The sequence below is a fragment of the Chrysochloris asiatica genome, unplaced genomic scaffold (assembly GCF_000296735.1).
Source record: "Chrysochloris asiatica unplaced genomic scaffold, ChrAsi1.0 scaffold00018, whole genome shotgun sequence".
Classification (NCBI taxonomy): Eukaryota; Metazoa; Chordata; class Mammalia; order Afrosoricida; family Chrysochloridae; genus Chrysochloris; species Chrysochloris asiatica.
This window is the reverse complement of record NW_006408536.1, coordinates 2,690,398-2,713,069: the sequence shown is the minus strand read 5'-3', so window position 1 is coordinate 2,713,069 and position 22,672 is coordinate 2,690,398. Positions and strand designations below refer to the sequence as shown.

The 22,672-nt window shown below is 35.7% G+C and overlaps 1 protein-coding gene across 1 annotated transcript in view; it reads left to right on the top strand.

The window, feature by feature from the left end:
* IL1RAPL1 (interleukin 1 receptor accessory protein-like 1) overlaps positions 1-22,672 on the top strand; it is a 1,809,453-nt gene that overhangs the window by 268,671 nt on the left and 1,518,110 nt on the right. Inside the window, exon 2 of the mRNA XM_006835561.1 lies at positions 10,305-10,413. Within this exon, the coding sequence (XP_006835624.1) occupies positions 10,332-10,413 (82 nt within the window). The 5' untranslated portion in view covers positions 10,305-10,331. The remainder of the gene's footprint in view (positions 1-10,304; positions 10,414-22,672) is intronic.

Genomic DNA, 22,672 nt, shown 5'->3' with positions numbered 1-22,672 from the left:
TCCACAGAACAGCTCATTGTTTCATTCTCGGGGGCCATATTTAAATACGAAGCACAGATATTTTGAACAGGGTTAGTTGGCCATTGAGTAGTATATTCTTCACCTTGTTAAGAAATCTGTCAGGAACCCTTTATATATACACCTGTTGATTTGATTGGTACCTTGGCCTTTTACTCAGAGTATGAATTAACTTTTGTACATTAGTACAGAAGTCTGGGTATAAGATTTAAAATTTTAATGCTTCTTTGTAAGCCAACCTCTGTCAAAAGTGGTCTTCTGGTTCTGAGTATATTTAAATATAAATATGCAATGCATGTTATCTGCTAGTTTTTGTTTTGTTTTTGTAATCTCAGTGGCCTACAACTTATTTTAAAGAATCTCAGTGTATGCCCTTTTCTGCTCACAGCATTGTATTGAGAAGGGTGCTAGGGTGTTCTGTTTTGGTTATATCTTTACTCTTGTTAAATTCTGTGGAGTTGGTTTTGGCTCATAGTTAAAATGCATCCCATCGACTTTTTGTTTTCCTACATCTAAAGTCTCCTGCCTTTTACCTTTGAATCCCTTTTCACCTTCATCAATCATGTATCCAGTATTCTTGTTCTAAAGTCAGCCCACGTATCACTTGCTCTGGAAGTTTCCATATCCTTTTCTAGGCAACACTGAGTGTTCTCTATATGCTTGAGACTCCATTTATAACAGATATTCCTTTGATATCTTTGTTGTTTTCTGTGTCTGTCTTCCCAGTGCTCTTTGGCCACAGTGACTATATCATAATGATTTCTGTGTCCTCAGCACTTATAATGGCATGTGAAAGGTACTGTTATTGTTGTTAGATGTCGTCCTGTTGGTTCTGAGTCATAACAGGGTTTCCAAGGCTGCAGTTTTCAAAGGAGCAGAAAGCTTCATCTCTCTTCCATGGAGCAGCTGGGGGAATTGAACAGCTAACCTTGCAGTTAGCAGTCCAGCTCTAAGTGTACTCATGTGAAAGAAGTTTTTGTTGTTGCTGTGAACTGTCAAGTCGGTTCTGACTCACAGCGACACTGTGTAAGATTTCCAAGAAAAAGATGTTGAATTTGAACCGCCAACTTTATGGTTAGAAGTCTATTTCTATTTGTACAATACTCCCTGTGATCCTATGTGAAAGATTGTTGTTAAGTGATGTCAAGTCAGTTCCTACTCGTGTTGATCTGGTATAGTGTTTCCAAGGAGCGGCTGGTGAGTTTATACCGCCGACCTCGTGGTTCAAATGTGCATTGTTGCTCAGTGCTTATCTTACAATGTCACGACAGGATAGCAGTATTTAATTCTCTAAAAAAAATAAATACAACCTAAACTAAATGTATAAATATCTTAATCATTTGTAAGTGGGCAATCGTCCTCAATCGTCTATGGTTCTTGATATAAGAACCAACTGTCCCATTAATTATTGTTTTGTTTCCTAGTCTCTTTTTTGTTGTTGTTGTAAACATAGATATAACATATCATCCACCAAGTCAACATTTTTTCAAGTATATAATTTATTGATATCAATTACATGAATCATGTTTGCATTTTCTCCTCACCATCAACAAAAACTCATGCTTTCTGGAAATTTCTGTTTGCATAATATGCAACATGTTCTTATTATCCACTCCATGGGGAATTTATGTGAGCTGTAACATAGATTATTTTATACAAATTATGTTCTTGAAAACTATACATCATTGGTGTCTGTCTAAAATAGATAGCTTCTAAAGTATTTTAAAATTAGAATGAAGAAGTATTGCTTTGAAATTCAGTTTGTGAATGTAAATACAGTAACAATTAAACCAAATATTATGCATCACATTTGTGAGCATAGTCAATTATTAATTTTTATATAAAAACATATTAAATGACTTCCTGATGTGGCTCTGTGGGATAAAGCACTGGACCTCAAAATCAATTTGAATGACAATGTTGTCGATTCAAACTCACCAGCCACTCTTTGGAAACTGTATACAGGGTTCTTATGAGTTGGATCTGACTCAATCGCACTTAATCGATAAGAAGAATTATTACATAGCAGGCTGAATTGGACAGAAGGAAACTAACACCACAAAAACTAACTAGTATTTTTTTTTAAATCTACAATTAAATATCATTAGTAAACACCCTGGTATTTACCAAAAAGTTCTTTAGTTTGGCTAATACTTGTTATAAAGTGAAGTAGGTATTTGCTACGTTAAGAATTTTGGGGGGAGTGTAAAGTGGGAGAAAAGTCAATAAATACTGGACTGATATTATACTTTGTATATGAAAAAAACAGCATTGATAGAGATGAAATAAGCTACTTAACGTCACATACAGTCCTATTCTAGGACTTCTGGTATGATGCTGTAGGATCAGCACTTGACTATAAACCACAATATCTGTAATTCAGACCCACCAGCTGCTCCTGGAATACCATGAGTCAAACCAGACTCTACAACACTGAACTACCACAAACACCTATTCTTAGTTCTGCATTGTGATACAAGTGTAATAAAATAAATTAATGCAGTTTGCCTTCAGTACTCTACACACCTTTATATTCATCTACTTATACTTTTTTCCTCTTCTACCTGTGAGAGTAGGTGTCCCAGCTTCCTCATCCCTTCCGTTGTAGATTTAGGTTTTGTCTGAACTCCAGTCTTTGCTTCTACTTATCGTTTACCTCAGATTACATGTATCTTCAGGCTTTCCCCCTTACAGATGGATTTTTTTTGGGGGGGGGGATTCCTTATGGTATCCAGTTTGTGAAAACAATCGAAGACAGTTTGTTTTTCAGCTTGCCTTTTCTGATTACACCCTAACTGATGAGTGAAGAATCTTTAGCTGATATCAACAGCAGCATCTTAACTTTAAAACATGTTCTCCCTTTTTAATCCTTAAAATATATGAACTCTGCTGATTTCCTTTTTAAATATCCTTGTTTGCTTTGTTGACCGAACTCCTTGATTTACACTTGATTAAACTGCCTGGTTTTTCTCACTTCTTCTCTCCCCCCCCCCAGTTCTTGATGCCTTTGCGTGTCCTATAAATATTTATAGACCCCAGGGGTCATCAACAAAACCTTCACTCTCTTTACCTTTTTTGTTTTTTTTTTTCCTCTCTACATTCTTCATATACATAGACAAAGAGGCAGTTGTTCACAAAGAACAAAGGGATACTGAATGGTTTAAAATCAGCAAAGGTGTGTGCCAGCTTTGCATTCTTTCTCCATATTTATTTAGTTTGTATGCTGAGCAAATAATCCATGACCTGGATTATATGAAAAAGTACGTGCATCAGGAGTGGAGAATGATTTATTAACAAACTATGTGATTCTACCTTGTTTGCCGAAAGCAAAGAAGACAAAATACTAATGAAGATCAAAGACTTTAGTATGGGTTGAATAGCTCAATATAAAGAAAACAAAAATCCTCATCAAGACACCATTAAATAAATAATGCATGATAAATGCAGATTGAAATTGTCAAAGTCTTCATTTTGCCTGGACCCACAATCAACTCTCATGGAAACATCACTCAGTAAATCAAGCAGTGAATTGCATGAAGCAATTTTATTGAACAAGACAGACTTCTTTGAAGTGTTCAAAAACAAAGATACCAGTTTGAGCACTAAGGTGCCCCTGACCCAATCCATGATATTTTCAGTTGCCTCATATGCATGTTGGGCAATGAATAACAAAGATGAAAGGAGCATTGATGCATTTGAGTTTTGGTGTTGGAGAAGAATATTGAAAGTACAAACAAATCTGTGTTGGAAGAAGTACTGCCAGAATGATCGTTTGAAGCTAGAATAGAAATACTTTGTCTCTCATACTTCCGGCATATCATATAGAAGGTCCAATCCCTTATGAAGGATATCATACTAGGTAAAGTGGTGGGTTAGCAAATTTGTGGAAGATCTCCAATGAGCTGATTTGGCACAGTGGCATTAACAATAGGCCCAAGTTTAAGAACAATTTGGAGGATGGTTCAGGACTCGGCATTGTTTAAAGAACAATTGGGAGGATGGTTCAGGACTCGGCATTGTTTAGTTCTGTTGTGCATTGGGTTCCTATGAGTTGGAACTGACTGGACAACATCTAAAATCAACATAAATTCTCCCTGTTTATCCTAACTCAGGTCCTTTACTTCAGTTAGTATTACCATGTTGATATCTTCTACCTCTCTAATGAGTTCTTGTGTATTATTTTCAATTAGTATAAGCCAATTGTAACTGGAGATTACACCTACCATTTAAACGTGACTGTCAGCAAATGCAATTTATTAAATTTTCCACCCTCATTGCACCAAATGTGTTATGAATTTCCATATATTGGCAACCAGAATCATAATAGATTATTTGCTGAAACTACATGCCTCAGGTTGACTTTTCGAGATTTCTTTTTAATGTCACTTCTTTTATATTGATAAATTTTTTTATTCCTAGATTTGTTATGTTCTCCCAGTGTTGACATCTGCTTCATCAAGACTGACCATGTTCCTCTTCTTTCTGTACCATTGAGTCCATGCTTTGTTATCAATTTATGTTTCATTCCTTTTACTTACCATTTCTGAGTCTTGCTGTCTTAGTGTTCTTTTGCTGTGATACCAAATTGATTCAAATTTATTGACTTAAAAACAACAAAACAATTAAGCAGTTATCTTTTATTTTATACTTTTGAAAGTCAAAAGTCTGAAATGGTTTTTAGGTGGCTAAATTGAAGGTTTTGTCAGATTGGTTCCTTCCGGAGGCTCTAGAAGAGAAATGATTTCTTTGCCTTTACCAGTTTCTAGACACTGTGTACATTCCTTCATTCACTACCTCTGCCCTGCAACTTCAAAGTTGGTTACTCCAACTTTTGATCTCTGCTTCCAACTTCTGTTATCACTCTCTGACTCAAATCCTCCCTCAGTCGAGTAGGCTTGAACTGTTGAGTCAACTATGACACAAAATGACTCTGTGCCAAATAGAATGAAACTCAGTTGTGAGAAGGCTCAGTCCTGCACCATCCTCACTATTGTCATTGTATTTGAATTATGATGTTTAGAAGAATACTGAAAGTAAAAAAAAAAAAAAAAAAAAAATCTAGGTTGCAAGAAGTACTACTAGAATGTTCCCTTGAAGCCACGATGGGGAGACGTCATCTCTCATACTTCCAACATGTTATTAGGAAGGAATAGTCCATTGTTACATACACTGTGTCAATTCATCTCATTGAAGGTCTTTCTCTTTTTCACTGTTCTGCTAGTTTAACAAACATGTTGTTCTTTTCTGGGCAATGATCTCTCTTGATAACATGTTCAAAGTAGATGAGAGGAAGTCTCCTTGTCCTTGTTTCTAAGAGACATTCTGACAATATTTCTTCTAAAACAAATTTGTTTGTTCTTTCTTCAGTTCATGGTACTTTTTTGTGTGTGTGTGCCAATATCGCTATCGTAAAGCATTATTTCTCTTCCTTATTCATTGTTCAACTTTCACATGTGTGTGATGTGATTGAAAATACAATGGCTTGGTCAGGCACATCTCAGTTCTCAATATGACATCGTTTTGTACTAACTCTTGAATACCCTGTAACTGAGAGGCTCATCTTGTGCTATTAATATTAGACATTGTTCTGCTGTTCATAAGATTTTCAGTGCTCATCCCTCAGAAGTCGAATTTCTATTCTTTCTTCCTTGTGTGTCCTTAATCTGGAATCTCCACTGAAACTTGTTTACAATGGGCGACCCTGTTGTTATTTGAAACACCAGTAGCATAGTTTCCAGTATCACAGCATCATGCAAGCCATCATCACAGTAAGCAAACTGACAGATGAGTGGGATAAAATAATCACAGATCAGTGGGAGTAATCCTCCTACATTGTGACCACTCAGATAATCCAGGATAATCTTCCCATCTCAAAGTCCTTAACTTAATCATGTCTTGCAAGTTTCTTTTGCCCTATCATATAGTATGTCCTTAGGTTCTAGGGATCAAAGTTTGAACATTTCAGGGGGTTATTATTCTGCTCTGTACAAGTATTCTTTTTTCCTGGATTCAGAATGTCTTTTCTTTATGGAGACTTTCCCATCATGACCCACCTGTAATGCTTCCTCCTCTGAATGCTTTTCTTTAAGTTGTCACCAGACCCAATTTAAAGGAAAATAAATAGATTCCTTCTTCTATTCCCTTGCCATATTATTCTTACCATATTGCAACAGGGTCTGCCTAATTATGTAAATAAATATTTTTCACGTTTGTTGGTCTTTGAAACTTTTTTTTTTAAATTGCAGTGACTTTCTTTGTGTTTGTGTCTCCACTGTTTTATAGCATATCACCTAGTCAGTAGAATATGCTCCATAAATATTTATAAAATGAGTTTGAATGCCAAAATCCAATTCCACACAGTAGTTGCTCCATTTTGTCCTTTCTTCATTCATTCACTCATATGTTTTCTTCTAGCACTTAGTGAACACTGGGAAACATGAAGAAGAATAAAACCCACATCCAACTTGGAAGGGGTTTGATCTGAGAAGAGACGAAATACAAGTAAAGATATAGCTAATAGTATGCAGTAGTATGCAAAGAAAGCTGGAACATACAGAAAATTTCATAGGAGGGTTCATAGGAGTGAAGACCCCAACAACCAAATTAAATTGCCACAGTCAACAACGACTTTGTTAAGTCTTTTCTATATTCCAGTCGTGATTTAAACACCATACTATACTTACACTCTGGTAGCGTAGTGGTTACGAATTGGGCTGCGAACCTTAAGGTCAGCGGTTCGAAACTACCAGCTGCTCCGCGGGAGAAAGATGAGGCTTTCTACTCCCGTAAAGATTTACACCCTCGGAAACCCTGTACAGGGTCGCTATGGGTCGGAACCGACTCGACGGCACTTAACTTATAGGATAACTTAACTTATATATACTTACTATTACAGTGCACATGAAGGAACTTTGTGTGGATATGTTATTTGCCTAAAAAATCACCTAGCTGGCAAAACAGGGTTAAGAATCCACACTGACTGACTACATACCGCTCTCTGAACAGCTGTGATACACTCTGTCTGCATACCATTAGTAGTGATTTCTGTGAAGCCAAGTATTGAATAGTATTCTTGACAGAAAACGGGCAAGTGATTTCATGTCCATCCGTTGACTTATTATGTATGAAATAATATATGACCATAAGAAAATAAATGAGAAGTTCAAGAAATATTTATATTCCATTTTTATTATTGTTTCTGAATAAGAATTTTAATTATGCGACACATGCAGTATAGTTTGTATATCTTTAACTAGATCCAGTCTTTCAATTTAAGGTCCAGTAAATTTCTAAAAAGTTTTATAATGATTCCCTTGACATAACCAGAAGTTAAGGCGCTCTGATAGGGTAGCAATAGTTACGAGTTGAGCTCCTAACCTCCTGGTCAGCAATTTGAAATTACCCGCTGTTGAGTGAGAGAAAGATGAGGCTTTCTGCTCCCTTAAAGTTTGTTGTTGTTGTTGTTAAGTGCCGTCGAGTCAATTCCGACACGTAGAGAACCAGTGTAGGGTTTCCGAAGAGCAGCTGTTGAGCTTGAACCGTCGACCTTATAGTTAAATAGCTTTGCAGTCTGGTGCATTAACTCACTACACTACACCGGGACTCCACACAAAATCCCTATACCTGGTCGTTGTGAATCGATCCTACTCCACAGCACATAATCACCACCACCAACCAAGAAGTTAAGGTTGTGAAATGCATGCCATGTATTTCTGTTTTGTTTTGTTTTGATTTTTTTTCCTAGTCCACAGGGTTTTCAGAAATTCATTTAAGGTTCTTGATGTTCCGACATTGATACTTCCTAAATCATTTTAATTTGAAGAACTAGATTCACTAACTAGCCTGTGTAGTTTATAGGAATGAAATGTATAAGGAAATGGCATTTTGCAAAAGAAGAATGTAATCTGATAGTGATACAGGAAGGTCTTGCCGTGTATAGTTGGAGCCTGGAGTTTCTTGGGCAGCGCTGATTAAACTCACACTGAGAAAGGAACTGATTCTAGCTGTTAACCTGAAGGCTGAACATATCAACTTGAAGATTTCCTGCAGTTCCAGTTAGAGCAGCGACTGGGAAATGGGATTTGGGTTTTTAGGAATGCATGACTCAGCTTTGCAATTTAATGTGGCAGTTCTTTATATGAACTGCAGGTCCTCAGTTGCCAGAGTCGGAAACAAGCTATCATCATTTAAGAGTGCTGGAGAGAAAATAGCTTCTTTTCCATGCTATTTCAAATTTTAAAAAATCGCCGGCTTCCGGACTACAATGATCACAGTGGCACTGTTCTTCGAGTGAATGGATTTTGATTTTGTTTTGTGAATTAATGTGTGTTTTAACAGACTTTTATTAATATGAGTGAATTAATCATTTTTAAGTAACTAAGGTATTTGAGGCTCCAGGAGAGCAAAACATGTGAGTGTAAAATCATCGTTTCAGCTTCCTCATCTTTAATAAAGACATAGTGATTGAAAGCAGGATATGATGTGTTCTGAAATGTGTAGCAAAGAAACTTATGCTGTCAAGAGTTGACAATATATTTGAACTTTTTTCTGACTTGTTACTTTTTGAAATTCAATCTTTCAGCTCTACCCATACAAAAGGCGAAGAGAAATGTTTTCCTGAGGAGCACAATGTTCATTTCCATTAATTTTGCAACTAGTATATTTCCCACTTTTGAAATTCAAACTCTCCTATAGTGTTCTTTTGAGTGCCTTGTAATAGAAAGAAATGTCGTATCTTTCTATAGTTATCATAGGCAGTTTATTTTATTTTCAACAGAGACAAATATCTTAAAATTATTTTGAAATGACTTTTGGAAATATAATTGAAAAATCACAAATAAATATTTAGATGAATAAATTTTATTATTTATTTTCACTTGGAAAACCATATTGTATTATAGAATTAAGTATTTTAAATTGTTAATGTTATGTTATAGATATTAAGTGTCATGGAGTCAATTCCAAATTGTAATGTCCCTATGCACATCAGAACAAAACACTACCTGGTCTTTCTTGTTCCATCCACTATAATTATCATGCTTGAGACTAATGTTCCTGCCACTGTGCCAGTCCATTTCAGTGGGGAGGGGGCTTCCTCCCCCCCCCCATCCCTACAATTAACACGCATGATATCCCTCTAGGGACAGATTCTTCCTGATAACATAACCCACTCATGAGAGATGAAGTCTCCCGGTTCTGGCTTCTTAGGAGCTTAGCTTTTTCATCATCATTAACTCAAAAGTAATCAGTTATTCTGTGCTCTTCATTATTCATTGTCCAACTTTCACATGCATATGAGGCTATTGAAAATACTGTGGCTTGAGTCAGGTGCACCTTAATCCTTTGGTCTTGCATACTTTAAAGAGGTATGTTGTTGTTAAGTGGTTACTAACCGTCGTGTCCCTGTACAGAGTTTCTGAGGCTGTAAATCTTTACGGGTACAGAAAACCTCATCTTTCTCCCATGGAACAGCCGGTAGTTTTGAACTGCTGACCTTGCGGTTTGCAGCCTGATTCGCAACCACTACACTACCAGAGATCCTTTAAAATAGGTGTCGTTGTTGTTTTGAACTGTCTTCGAGTCGGTTGCGACCCATAGAGACGTTGTATAGGGTTTCTGAGGAGCAGCTGGTGAGCTTGAACTGCCAACCTTGCAGTTAAAATGGCTTTCAAGTCTGACACATTAACCCACAGCGCCTATGTTGTTGTTGTCAGGAGCCATCGAGTCTGAATCGACCCATAGCGACCCCATGCACAGCAGAACGAAACAATGTCCGACCCTGGGCCAACCTCACTTGACCCCATCAATGATGCCACCTGTCTGATAGATCTCATTGGGGGTCTTCTAAGAGCGCCTATAGTTAGTATTAAAAAGAAGTTGTTGATTAAACAGTCGTTTTGAAGACATTTTTTTCACACTTATTGAAATACAATTAGGTTGTCTAAATGAAGGTGAATTCTAAAGTTTCCATGAATATATGATTTTAAAGGATTTCTTGGTTCGCTTATATTGTGACATTGTACTGGACCAACTACTGCAATGCAAGGTCAGGAGTTCAATCCCACTTGCTGCTCATTGCAAACCATATACAGGGTCCCTATAAGTCTGAACTGCCTTGACAGCATTTTAACACCGAGAGCAAATGAGGATATAGTTTTGTTATTACTGTTGTTCTTTAATGTAGTAACCACAATGCTGTTCAGGGCATTTCCTTTTGTGGAATTCATTTCCCTATTAATGACTGTTTCTTTTTTCAATACTGATTTTCTTTTTTATCTTTGCTTTAGGGAACAGACTATAAGAAGAGCTGGAAGATGAAAGTTCCGATTCCACACTTGATTCTCTTATATGCTACTTTTACTCAGAGTTTGAAAGTTGTGACCAAAAGAGGTTCTGGTAAGTACTATTCCTTCTTTCCCTTTGATTTTCATGGCTCAATGTGAATTTGTACGTGTGTGTTGTGGAGAGGTTGTGAAGTAACAACAGTTCATATAGTGGAACTATTATGGATAGAGATTTAACTGAGTGGATCCTATGCCTTGAGGAGTAGAAAGGTCAGAATGGATTGAAAGATATGGTTTATTTTGTTAATTATTATGAATTGGAATAATACAGCACTGAAAGCTTGGAGTTGATTTCATGTTCACATATGATTTCTGCATTTGTTACTAAAGGGTCATAATTTTTGCCTGAAAATATCAATGTGAATTTTGACATGTTAAATTGAATATTTCTAGTTTAATGTTAGCTTTTCCTAGGAAACATTCCTTTTAGGGTTGTACTTCAGCTGATTAAGTGAAGTATTTTGCACATATTTAAAGGAAGTACCAGAGCTATTGAAGAAAACTCCATGGGAAAATACCGTAATACTATAGTAGGAATTATAGAGTTGAGTTGAAGTAAAATGGCAATAGGAGAGTATCTATTAAATAGATTCAATTTATTTAGATAATAAATGTTGTAACTTTTGGAAAAGTTTAAATGCTTTCAAGTATCTTGGTTTTCAGTTGACTGTTGATATTTGAAGCTAGTAAAATGGATGATGGAATTGAATAAATACTGATTTTGTTGTGAATTTGTATCTTGTCTCATAAGTCATTGATGAGGCCAAGCTTTGCCATAGTCGTATTATATGGAGGTCTAGGGTTTTTAAAGGAATAGCTATTGTGTAGCGTGGCAATAGTGGTGAGGTTGGCCCAGGATCAGGCAGTGTTTCGTTCTGCTGTGCATAAGATCACTAAGAGTCGATACCGACTCAATGGCACCTAACAACAACAATAACGAAAGGAGCTACAAATTGTGTTTATTTGATATCGTAAGAATGTCTGAAATAGTGTTTCAACGACAGTGGGTAAAATAAGATGAAATAATGTATAAGGGGCTCCAGAGTATATTGATAAAATAATTGTTTTAATAGAAGTAGAATTGGGATCGGAAACATGAGGAAGGAAATGAAATGGTATAGGGATGAGATTCCGACACTCATTGATGATACAATGAAACAGTCCTCAGATAAGGAAAGTAGAGTAGGAACTCTGTTCTCTTGGCCACCTAGGAAGAAGGTCTAGAGAGAAAGTGAGGAAGAGTTTATACGTGAAAAAATGGAATACTGCGTGCCTGAGAATACATAGAATTGTATTGAGTCTATGGATTCTTGAAATGCTAGGATATAGTACAAGTGCTGTATCTGCCAATGACGAAGGTATAGTCAATATGAAAAAATAAAAGTGTTTTATGCATTATCTCATCTGGTCTGCTTGACAGATCTTTCTTAATAGGGGAAAACCCTAGGGAAGTATAATGGTGTAGTACATTAGTAATTTGAACTGCTTGCTGGCAAATAGAAGACATTTTTATTTCCTCAGTTACCACTTGTAAGGAAAGATGAGTATGCTCAAGGGAGTTGTAGTAGATAGAAGGGCGAGTAACCAATGATGAAATCTGATCACTTACACATCAGTGATGTCTTTTGGAATAGCAATTTATATTAGAGGTATTTAACATGGATATTGATCAAGTAGAAGTAAGGCAATTATGTGTGTTATTATTATAGCAAAATGAAACTGGTCACCCAAATTAAAAATAGTCATAAAAGTATTAAAATGTCCCTTTTCTAAAGATCATACCAGACTCTGTAAAATTGTGTTTTTACTGTTCTTTCTCCGTGTGCCTGTTAAATGAATTGCTTATTTATTGAAACGCAAATGTGATTATTTTCTTCTTAAAATAATTGGAACAGGTCCATTCCTAACAAGCTTGAATATGGGATAAAAATATTTGATTAAATTGTGACTTCATATGTGTATCTGAGAAGCATGAGAACAGGGCCAGGGATGTTGCTCAGTTGGCAAACTTGTATCTCTTGCTGCTCTAGAAACCTAAGAAAATTCAGTGACCTGTCTCAAATTAAAGTCCTCCTTTAGCGACATAAATGCAATTATTTTAGGAGGATGTTAATAAGTGTCCTAAGTTTGACAGAAGTTCTGACAATTTATACTCTTCATATTTAGAATAACGTTGTCATCAAGCTATTTAACACCTCCTAAACCAAATGTATTTTACATATTGTAACTTCAAAATGATAAACAATGCAGGTAAGGAGACTGTGCGCAATATGCTTCACTGCTTACCTTCTGTTCAATGTCTGTTATGGACAGAGATTTAACTGAGTGGAACCTATGCCTTGAGGAGTAGAAAGGTCAGAATGGATTGAAAGATATGGTTTATTTTGTTAATTATTATGAATTGGAATAATACAACACTGAAAGCTTGCAGTTGATTTCATGTTCACATATGATTTCTTTCCTACAATGTATGTTAAGATCTAGGATGTTGGAAATGTTTTTAATTTTTTAATTTTTAGGTTTCTGAGATATTGAGTGTGCATTTTGGCGATATATAAGATCATTTAATCCATATACTTTCATAGCTTGCACTTATTTCAGCTATGTTTGTAATTATGGCATCTTTGCTGGAATGAAGCTAATATGTAGTTTACTGAAGAGCGTCATTACTGCTCTCACTAGATCAAGCAGTACAGGAGTGCACTTGGCATGTTCTCTGTGAAAGATTAATGGCCCTGTCTTCACGCCCAGGCCAAACTATAAAGGTAGAATCACCAAGGCCAGGCAATAAAAATCATTTTTTGATGTTTGGTCTTGCATATTAACTGAGAAGGCTATTTATCCTTCTTCATTCCTCCTATGCTTTGGTTGTCTTTTTACATTCTGATTTTATGAATCTTCCAAAAATTCAATAAACATGCTTCAAAACCCAATGCTTTCCATGTGTCTTTTGCTAGAATATTGCTTTAAGTGTACTGTGCCCACTATACAACCAAAACTAGATATTTTAATAATCAAGAACCTATAAAACATGAGTATAATACATGTCATGTTGACTGAGTTTAATGACATGTTTAATGTTTATAAGATTTATGTTAGGTTAACACATATGGCCATTTCATGAGAATTTAGATGTTGTTTCTCATCTGAACTAATTTGAAAAGCAATAGGAGACTTTGATAATCATGCTGGATCTGCAGTATTTTTATCATGTTCGCTTACGCCCCCATTGCTGTTGATTTAAGAAACAAATTAAATATGATAAGGTAGTTTTACCATCTCAACACCCTTCATTGAAATGTTACCATTTTGGCTTTTTAAGATTTGATTTTAAACACCATATCTGATATGTGTACAGTTTTAACAATCAAGGATTGAACCTGGCCTGTCAGATAAAGCTCTGAAATTGTGAAGACATTCAGAATCAAGGCTTTTAACATCTATAGATGTAGAAAATTAGTCTTTGTTACAAATTTTTATTATCTTGTAGTATTTTCATACTTTTCTTTTAGGTTTAAAAAATAATATTTGAAGAAACCACCAAAGTCAATCAATATTGCTGATTCCCCTCAAAAATGTGTAGTGTTATGGTAATTCAGTAAGTAAACATTTGCGTTTCTGTCATTTGTAGAATTCTATATGAAAATCACATGTAAAGCAAACACCGACTAGTTGATTCTGTGTCTCTTAATAAGTTGCTCAGAAAGTTTAGATTCATGTTTTTATGTGTTTCTTCTGCTTTCGCTTTCTTCTTCAGACAAAACCTCTTCTGAATGTTGCCATTGTGTCTTGGTAGAGCTTTTTAGTAATTCAACAGATATTTCACTACTTTGATTGATTCATTACTTTGAGATGCTATGTTTTTCGAGGTTCCAATAAGTCAGTATGGGCTTTGTCAATCATGATTATTAAATATTTCTATATTTTGCCTATCTTATGTTTGGTTTCTGGATGGTGAATGTTGTTGTTGTTAAGTGCCGTCAAGTCGGTTCCGACCCATGGCGACCCTGTACAGGGTTTTCGAGGGTGTAAATCCTTATGGTAGTAGAAAGCCTCATCTTTCTCCCGCGGAGCGGTTGGTAGTTTCAAACCATTGACCTTAAGGTTTGCAGCCCGATTTGTAACCACTACGCTACCAGAGTTCCTTAGATATAAAGTTATATAAAATATTAAAATAATATTATGGGTAGTTATGCAAAATCCTACTTGTAGCACTTTGGGGAATCTAAAAACAGAAGTTGTGATTTGTCTCAAGCATTTATGACACTGAAGAGAAATGAAGAAATAGGAGCTTGCATGTAGAGATTAGAAAAGAGAACGGTGTCCTTTATAAGGCATTCTGTTTACTCTTTTCGCTCATGTTTGTTTCCAGAATACAAGATGATGAGGGCAAGAGTGAACATTGTATGTTCGGTTGAAGATAAGAGCCATACCTTATGTGTCCTTATAGTTCCTACACTGACAATATGCTGTATGCTCAAGAGTCGGAGTTCAAGGTGAACTAATGACTGAACGAATGAGTGAATGAATTGTATGTGTTTGTCCTGATGGTTGACTACACTGATGATGCTACAGGAAATACACAGTGTTAGAAAGATAAAGGTTAAATACAGTTGAGTCATTTTAGAGACAGGGTTTCCTTTTTTTTTTCTCTAAAAAGGAAATTAGTATAATGTATAATATGAAACTACTGAAGCAAGAGATATTAACCCAGAATAAGCAATATCTAAGACATGCTGAGGGTTTATACAAAGACAATGGACCTTTGCAAATTGTGAATGATTTCATGAGCTTGAAATGCAGTTCAAAGTCTTTAAGCAAGAAAGCGAAATGATTCTTCAGCTCTTTCTGTATTGGAATTTTACTACATTTAGTGCTTCTTAAAAAAAGTACTAATGTCATTATATAGACATTCTATGTTTAATGGTATTGTTCAATAATGGCTGTGATGAAAAGGGTGTAGCTCATAATCACTGAGGCATGATAAATAAGCAAGTGACTTTACTATCGAAAAGGCAAAAGTACTCACAGCTCCTAGACCATATGGCAGAGAGTCTAATGTCTGTATCAAATAAACCACATGTTATTTTAGAAAGAATTTGCAATATATACATGCTTCCCAGAACAGCCAATTATTAGACAGTAAAAGGGTTACCTCCGAAATGTGGTCTCCTCTTCATTTTAGGTCCCACAGTGGTCCCCTGTTAGTGTAAAATGATTTAAATGCAATTCTTCTTGACAGGAAAAGGAAGGCAGAGGCTCCCATGAGGTTATCCTAAATTCATGACTCTAGGTTCAAACAATTTATAAAGGATTGTTGTTGTTAAGTGTAGTTCAGTTGGATAGGGAAAGTTCAAAACCCAAAGACACAATTTAGAGCCTAACCTTTGTGTTTGTTGTCTCTAGTTCTTCATTTCTTTAAAAGAAATCTTTCCCCTGTGCAGATAAAGTTAAATTCAACTGAATTGAAGTGAGAATGTCTAGTGAGGGATTTCCATCTCCTGCCAATGTGATTTATGTGCATCAGTTCTCTTGGGCATTGCTGGAAGTCAGTGTGCTTAATTCCCCATGATTAAGAGACAAAGGAGTCCCTCAGCATCTGCCTTTTATTATGTTAACATGTGTTTATTCCCAGTTTGTGAAATATACCCAAAAGATGAGGTGTTTCTCATTTTCCTGTGGGATATCTTACAAGACCAAACTTCTGAGGCTTTGTTTCTTTACTTTTTGAACCTAAAAAATATATATACTTTGATTTGGCTTGAAAAAAAATCCCTTCTGTTTATCATGGTTGCATTTTATATATTTCAAAATTTTCTAAGGAGCTCTGGTAGCATAGTGGTTATGAATCGGGCTGTGAACTGCAGGGTCAGCAGTTCAAAACTACCAGCTGTTCCGCAGGAGAAAGATGAGGCTTTCTGCTCCCGTAAAGATTTACAGCCTCGGAAACCCTGTACAGGGTCACTTTGGGTCAGAACCGACTCCACAGCACTCAACAACAACAAGGACACTCTTAATAGAATCCTATTAAAAAACACTTGAACTTGCTATGGACAGCATTCATGTAATCAATAAAATTAGCCATTATCTTTGTTCAATCATTATTTAATGTACCTATAAATTTAAGTTTAGGCCATCCATTTTAATGGTTAGAACAATTTTATAGAGAGTTGAGATATAGATTAATGTGAGTTGTGAAAACTGATTCACAACAAGCTTACATGGAGAAGATATAGGTCAATATGGATGAATCTTTCAAGTGGAATGAGATTTTAGTGGGGAGGGAGGTAATCTAAGTAATATATATATATATTGAGAGAGATAGAGAGATAGATAGATATTACTTGTTGTTGTTATTATTAAGTGTCGTCGAGTCAGTTCCGACCCATGGTGCCCCCATATAGGGTTTCCGAGATATATATTTATAAATCAGTGTGGCATTGTATACAGGGAATAATAGAATGCTATAATTAATGTTCTATATGTTTGATGAGCAGACAAGAAGAGTCAGTCACTGCTGGACTTTTTGATCCATATTAAAGCATTGATGTTTATTCTTTAAGCATTGAGAAATCATTACTACCTGTACCAGAGGATTCATGGGTAGTCGCTTCCAGGCTGGGGAGTGATCTATGAAGTGAATCACAAACAAAGAATACTAGTATATTAGCTTCCCATTGGTACTATAATAAATTTAGTGACTTAAAATAACAACAGTGTATTATCATATAGTTCAAGAGATCCAGTGTAATGAATTGCTAGGGTTGCATTCCTTCTGAAGGATCTAGGATAAAATAGTTTCTGTACCTTTTTCAGCATTTAGTGGCTCCGTGGATTCCTAGGGTTTTGTCACTCCCTTGTCCCAAATTCTGCTTCTGTGCTCTTGTTGTCTTTTTGGAATCTGACCTTTCTTCTATTTTCTTATTTATGATGTAACATAACATGTTTCCAGAAATTAGGATGTGGATGGTTTTGAGGGTTTATTATATTATGCTGCCTACCCCAAGTAGCATTTAGCTCAGTCAAACATGGTTCTTTCAAAATTTGGACTAAAAACTAGTGAAAGGAAAGTCAGGATCCAGGTAGATGACAAGAACAGGGTCATTGGAGTTTTATTCTGAAGGCAATCTGTGATCCTTGAGTAAAAACAGTGATGAATTGAAGAAAAAAAGAAGGAAAGGGAAAAAGGAGCCATGATAGTACAGAAAAGGAAGGTAGTAGGCAGGTAAGGAAAGAGAGATAACAAACATGCGTTCAGTCACTGTCTTTGAGTTGCTTCTGACTCCTGGTGACCTATAAGCTAGAGTAGACCCGCTTCGAGGGGTTTCTGAGATGTTAAGGCTTCATGGGAGCAGACAGCTTCCTGTTTTTCCCATGGAGCAGCTGCTCTGTTGAATCACTGACCTTGTGGTTAGCTGCACAATGATTAACTGTAAATCTTGAGACATTTTCAGTTTTATTGGCATTCCATGAATACATTTTCATAACACCTTTTTTTTCTGGCGGAAGCTTGAAGGAATCTGTGTTCTTTACAATAAAAAATGTTTAACTCAAAAATTCTTTCCATACTCAAGTAAACAGTGTGAACAGGGAAGATAGATGGTAGAGTAACTTTGAAGTTGCAATATATTGAGTGTGGTGTTGTGTTAGATGTGTAAGGTTAGAAAGAACAAGTGAAGAAAATCATGTTGTAATTGGGGGACTTCTGACGCCATTATGCATCTTGTTGTTGTTGTTGTTGTTAAGTGCCATGGAGTCAGCTCTGATTCATAGCGACTCTGTATAGGGTTTCCAAGGTTGTAAATCTTTACGAAAAACCTCATCTTTCTCCTGTGGAACAGCTGGTAGTTTCGAACTGCTGATCTTGCAGTTCACAGACTGATTTGTAACCACTATGCTACCAGAGCTCCTTATTATGCCTCTTAAAGGTGCACAAATCACAGAAATTTGAAATGGCCACTTATCTACTTAAGGAAGATCATAGGAAGGTCTTTGTGTCTAGGATGATACTCCAAAACTGCATTGGGAAAAGAGTTGGAAGGACTTCATATGCATTGCAAAGGTTATTATATTTTTATCATGTAAGACAAAATTTTTTGAAGAAGATTTTGAGCTATTTTAGAAATCTCTTTAATATGAAAGTCTTGCTTTGAGGTTAGGCGTCTCATCTGACATAGTTTGTTCATTGTTGCTACTTCTATACCCCACAAAAGCTGAAACTCCTTGTTATGCATGTAAGTAGCTACTCACATGTTTGTAGCAATACTTCTGGAAAATTGCCTTTACAGAGAGGGAAAGACACAGAAACAACTAAGCTATAAAGGTTCCCACATGAGTGGCACTATTAGATCTACTACTAATTAGATGATTGGCTTGTATGAAAGACTAGTGAAACTCTAGAATGGGCAATCAGAGATCCAAAAGAAATCAAACTGAGATATACTGAGGGATGGAACATCTGTCAAAATACATGGAGTCAGCTAATTCTTGAAGATGGATTGTAAAATAACAAGAGACTGGAGTTGGATTAATGGTGTCAACAATTTCGGGGCTAGAGGATACAAAAGAATGATTAGTTTTCAGGGAGAGTGGAATTTGATATGTATGAGATGTACTGGCGATTGGTGGACTTATGGAGCTGATGGACTTATTGGCCTGAGTCTGTGAATGAAAGTCAGAACCACAGAGATACTGATTTTGAGATGATCTGTATATTGACAGGAAATGATACCATATAGGGAAATTATGCAGAGAATAAAAGAGGACAGGAAGGAAATCAAAGACCCGGGGGGGGATACTGGACTTGGAGGAATCAGCAGAGAAAAAGGAGCCAGTTAGGGAAAGAAATGAAAGGAGAGTTATGAGAGGAAGAAAGAGATCTTAGTGTTTCCCCAGGAAGCAAAAGTGGAGAAAATTTACAAACAAGAAGGTAATAGTGTTAAATTCTATGGAGAACTGAATCAGATAACTAAGACAGGTTATGAAATAAAAATTCAGGAAAATTTAGAGATGATAAAAGTGAGTCAAAGAAGTCGCTATCAGATTTTGCGCTTGTGCGCGCACACACACACAAATTTAAGGGAGCTTCAAAAGTTCCTTGTAAAATTATATGAAATCATAATAGAATTTTATCATTGAGTTTTTTAAAACCCTTTTTTTGTGTGTGTATATAAACATACACACAATCATATATATATATATCATACACACACATATCATTGTTGTTGTTAAATTCCTTGGATTCTGTTCCAACTCATACTGACCTTGCACATTTGGATATATATACATCTATATATATATGTGTGTATATATGTATATATAATTTTGTCTATTAGAAGGGCTGTTTATTTTCTAAACGTTTGTTTGATATATTAAAAAATATACAGAATTTTTTAGAAAGAGTGAACTTCTTGTGTACACTCAACACTAGAGTACTCTTATTTATAGTTTAGAATCTTTAAGAAAATATTTCTCAATTATGATTGCTACCTTGATTTCAGTAAAACTTTTATTTGCATATTTTTGCTCATTTCCATTTTACTTTTGTTTTAAATGCATATTCCAGTTACTCTGTTATGGAATTGTTTGTGCTAAAGGATATTTATTTTTATCAGTGATAAAATACTACTCATATACTTTGGTTAATTTATATTTTTCTCATGTACCTTGTCATATCGGAAAAAAGGGAACCAATCTCAACCTTAAAAAAGGACCTTTCCATCTTTTCCTATAAATATATTTTTTAAATAAAGGAATTGGGCTCTCCAATGCCATCTGGTGGCTCTTGAAGTCTGATGAAAATGCAGTAATAAATACAGAAAGCAGAGAGAAAACAAACATAGAAAGGAAATCTCAAATAAAATGTTATTCAGTGAATATTTTAATTGATGGTAACATTTAATGGTTGATAATCAGTGGACTGCAAACTCCATGGTAGGTGATTCAAACACACCAGCCTCTCCTTGGAAACCATGTTCAGGGTCACAATGAGCCGGAACCGACTTGATGACACATGAAAACAACAGCAACATTTTCCAATGTTGTTCTCTCTCTCTCTCTTTTTTTTTTTTTGGTTTTTTTTTTTTGCAATTCATAGCCTTAGGTGCTTACATAAAGTAAATTTGTGCTGTAATTTTTTTTATTATAATTTTTCAATAAATTTTCACTAGGTTTTTCAAGGAGAAAGCAAAAGATAGATACATTGTTACTATTGCCAAGTGAATTTGTAGACAGGTATTATCAGAATTTAAGTTATATTTACAATTGCATTCACATTATTGAGTATTTAAAAATATATCCCTCCTTTTATTGTGTTTCCATAAAAAGTCCTGCCATTCTAATAATTCATATGTCATAAAGGAAAAACATCAATCTAAGATTGTTGAATTGTTCATTAAAACAAAGAAATGCTGATGTAGGAACATGAAAGAGAGGAAGTGAGGATGTATTTGTGATTTAAAACTGAGGATCCCTGTTAGCTTTGGAGGTCAGGGTCTGAAATAGGAGATGAAAAGAGCCCTCATATTATTATGTAGGATAAGCACTGAACTGCTAATCGCAAGTTTGGCAGTATAAACCCATCAGCCATTTCTTGGGGTCCTATACAAGTTAGAATTGACTCAATGGCACATAACAGCAACACGAAGGAAAGTGACATCAATGGAAAGCAGTTATGTGGAATAAGCAATTGACCTTCTTTGCATATCCTGAAAGAGTGAGGTTGAATTTGAAGAGATCTTGGTTGGCAATATTTGTTTTGTTTTGTTTTAAAAGAAGAAACTTTTCCATAGAGCCTTAGTTATTACAAATATTGCTTAAATTTAAAACATATAACACACATACACTCATACACATTCACAAATGCATACATTTTGTTGTTACTGTTAGGTGCCATCGAGTCGGTACCAACTCATAGTGACTCTATGCACAACAGAACGAAACACTATTCGGGCGTGGGCAAACCTCACAATTGTTGCCACACTTGAGCCCATTGATGCTGCGACTTTGCCAATCCATCTTGCTGGGGGTCTTCCTCTTTTTCTCTGACCGTCCACCTTACCAAACATGGTATCCTTCTCCAGCAACTGGTCCCTCCTGACATAATGACCGAAGTATGAGAGATGAAGTTTGGCCATCCTGGACTCCAAGGAGCACTCTTGCTGTACTTTCTTCCAACACAGATCTGTTTGTTCTTTGTTGCAGCGAATGGTACTTTTAATATTCTCCTCCAATACCATAATTCAAATGCATTAATTCTTCTCTGGTCTTCCTTATTCACCGTCCAGCTATCGCATGCATATGAGGTTATTGAAAATACCATGGCTTGGGTCAGGCGCACCTTAGTCCTCAAGCTAACATCTTTGCTCTTCTACACTTTCAAAAGGTCTTGTGCAGAAGATTTGCCTAATGACATACATTCTTCTTTACTGGTCCAGTGGTGAGGATTTTTGTTTTCTTTACATTGAGATGAAATCCATACCGAAGGCTGTGCTTTTTGATCTTCATCCGTAAATATCTTAAGTCCTATCAGCTGCATATCACCGGTTGTTAATGAATCTTCCTCCAATCCTGATGCCATGTTTTTCTTCATAAACGCAGCTTCACAGATTATTTGTTCAGCATACAGGTTGAATAAGTATGGTGAAAGAATACTACCCTGTCTCACACCTTTCCTAATTTTAAACCATTCAGTGTTCCTATGTTCTGTTCCAACAACTGCCTCTTCGTCCATGTGCAGATTCCTCATGATCAAAATTAAGTGTTCCGCATACATGCACATAAATACAAACATGTAATAACAGATCTAGTTGTGAGTGATTATATATTATTTGTAGAACTATACTTGTCACTTTTGCAGATTAATGTACCTCTTATCAACTGTTACTTGGAAGATCTTTCGTGTTCTTAAAGGACTAAGAAACAGATTTTAGATTTTATATACAAGTGTTAACAAACATTTATTGAATTCCTACTGTACTAACCTCTTAATAGCATTTCTGGGTTTTAAACAAAGGTGAAAATGTTTAGAAATGTTTGTAGAGACTGTTCTCTTGAATTCCTTATATATCAAGCAACATTTTAGGAAGCTTTCAGTAAAAGAATAAGACAAACTCATTACCCTTAATAGATTGGATCATCTCATTATCAATTCTCCACATTTGTAAAAATTGGTTATACAGTCTCTCCTTATTGTTGGTGGCTTTTGTATGGAAACAGATGGTGTGCATACTTTTATAGCTGTGTGTTGTTTCACATCGTAAAACCTATGTTTCTGTCTTATTTTTGTAACTTGTGGCATTATGTTGTTAAGT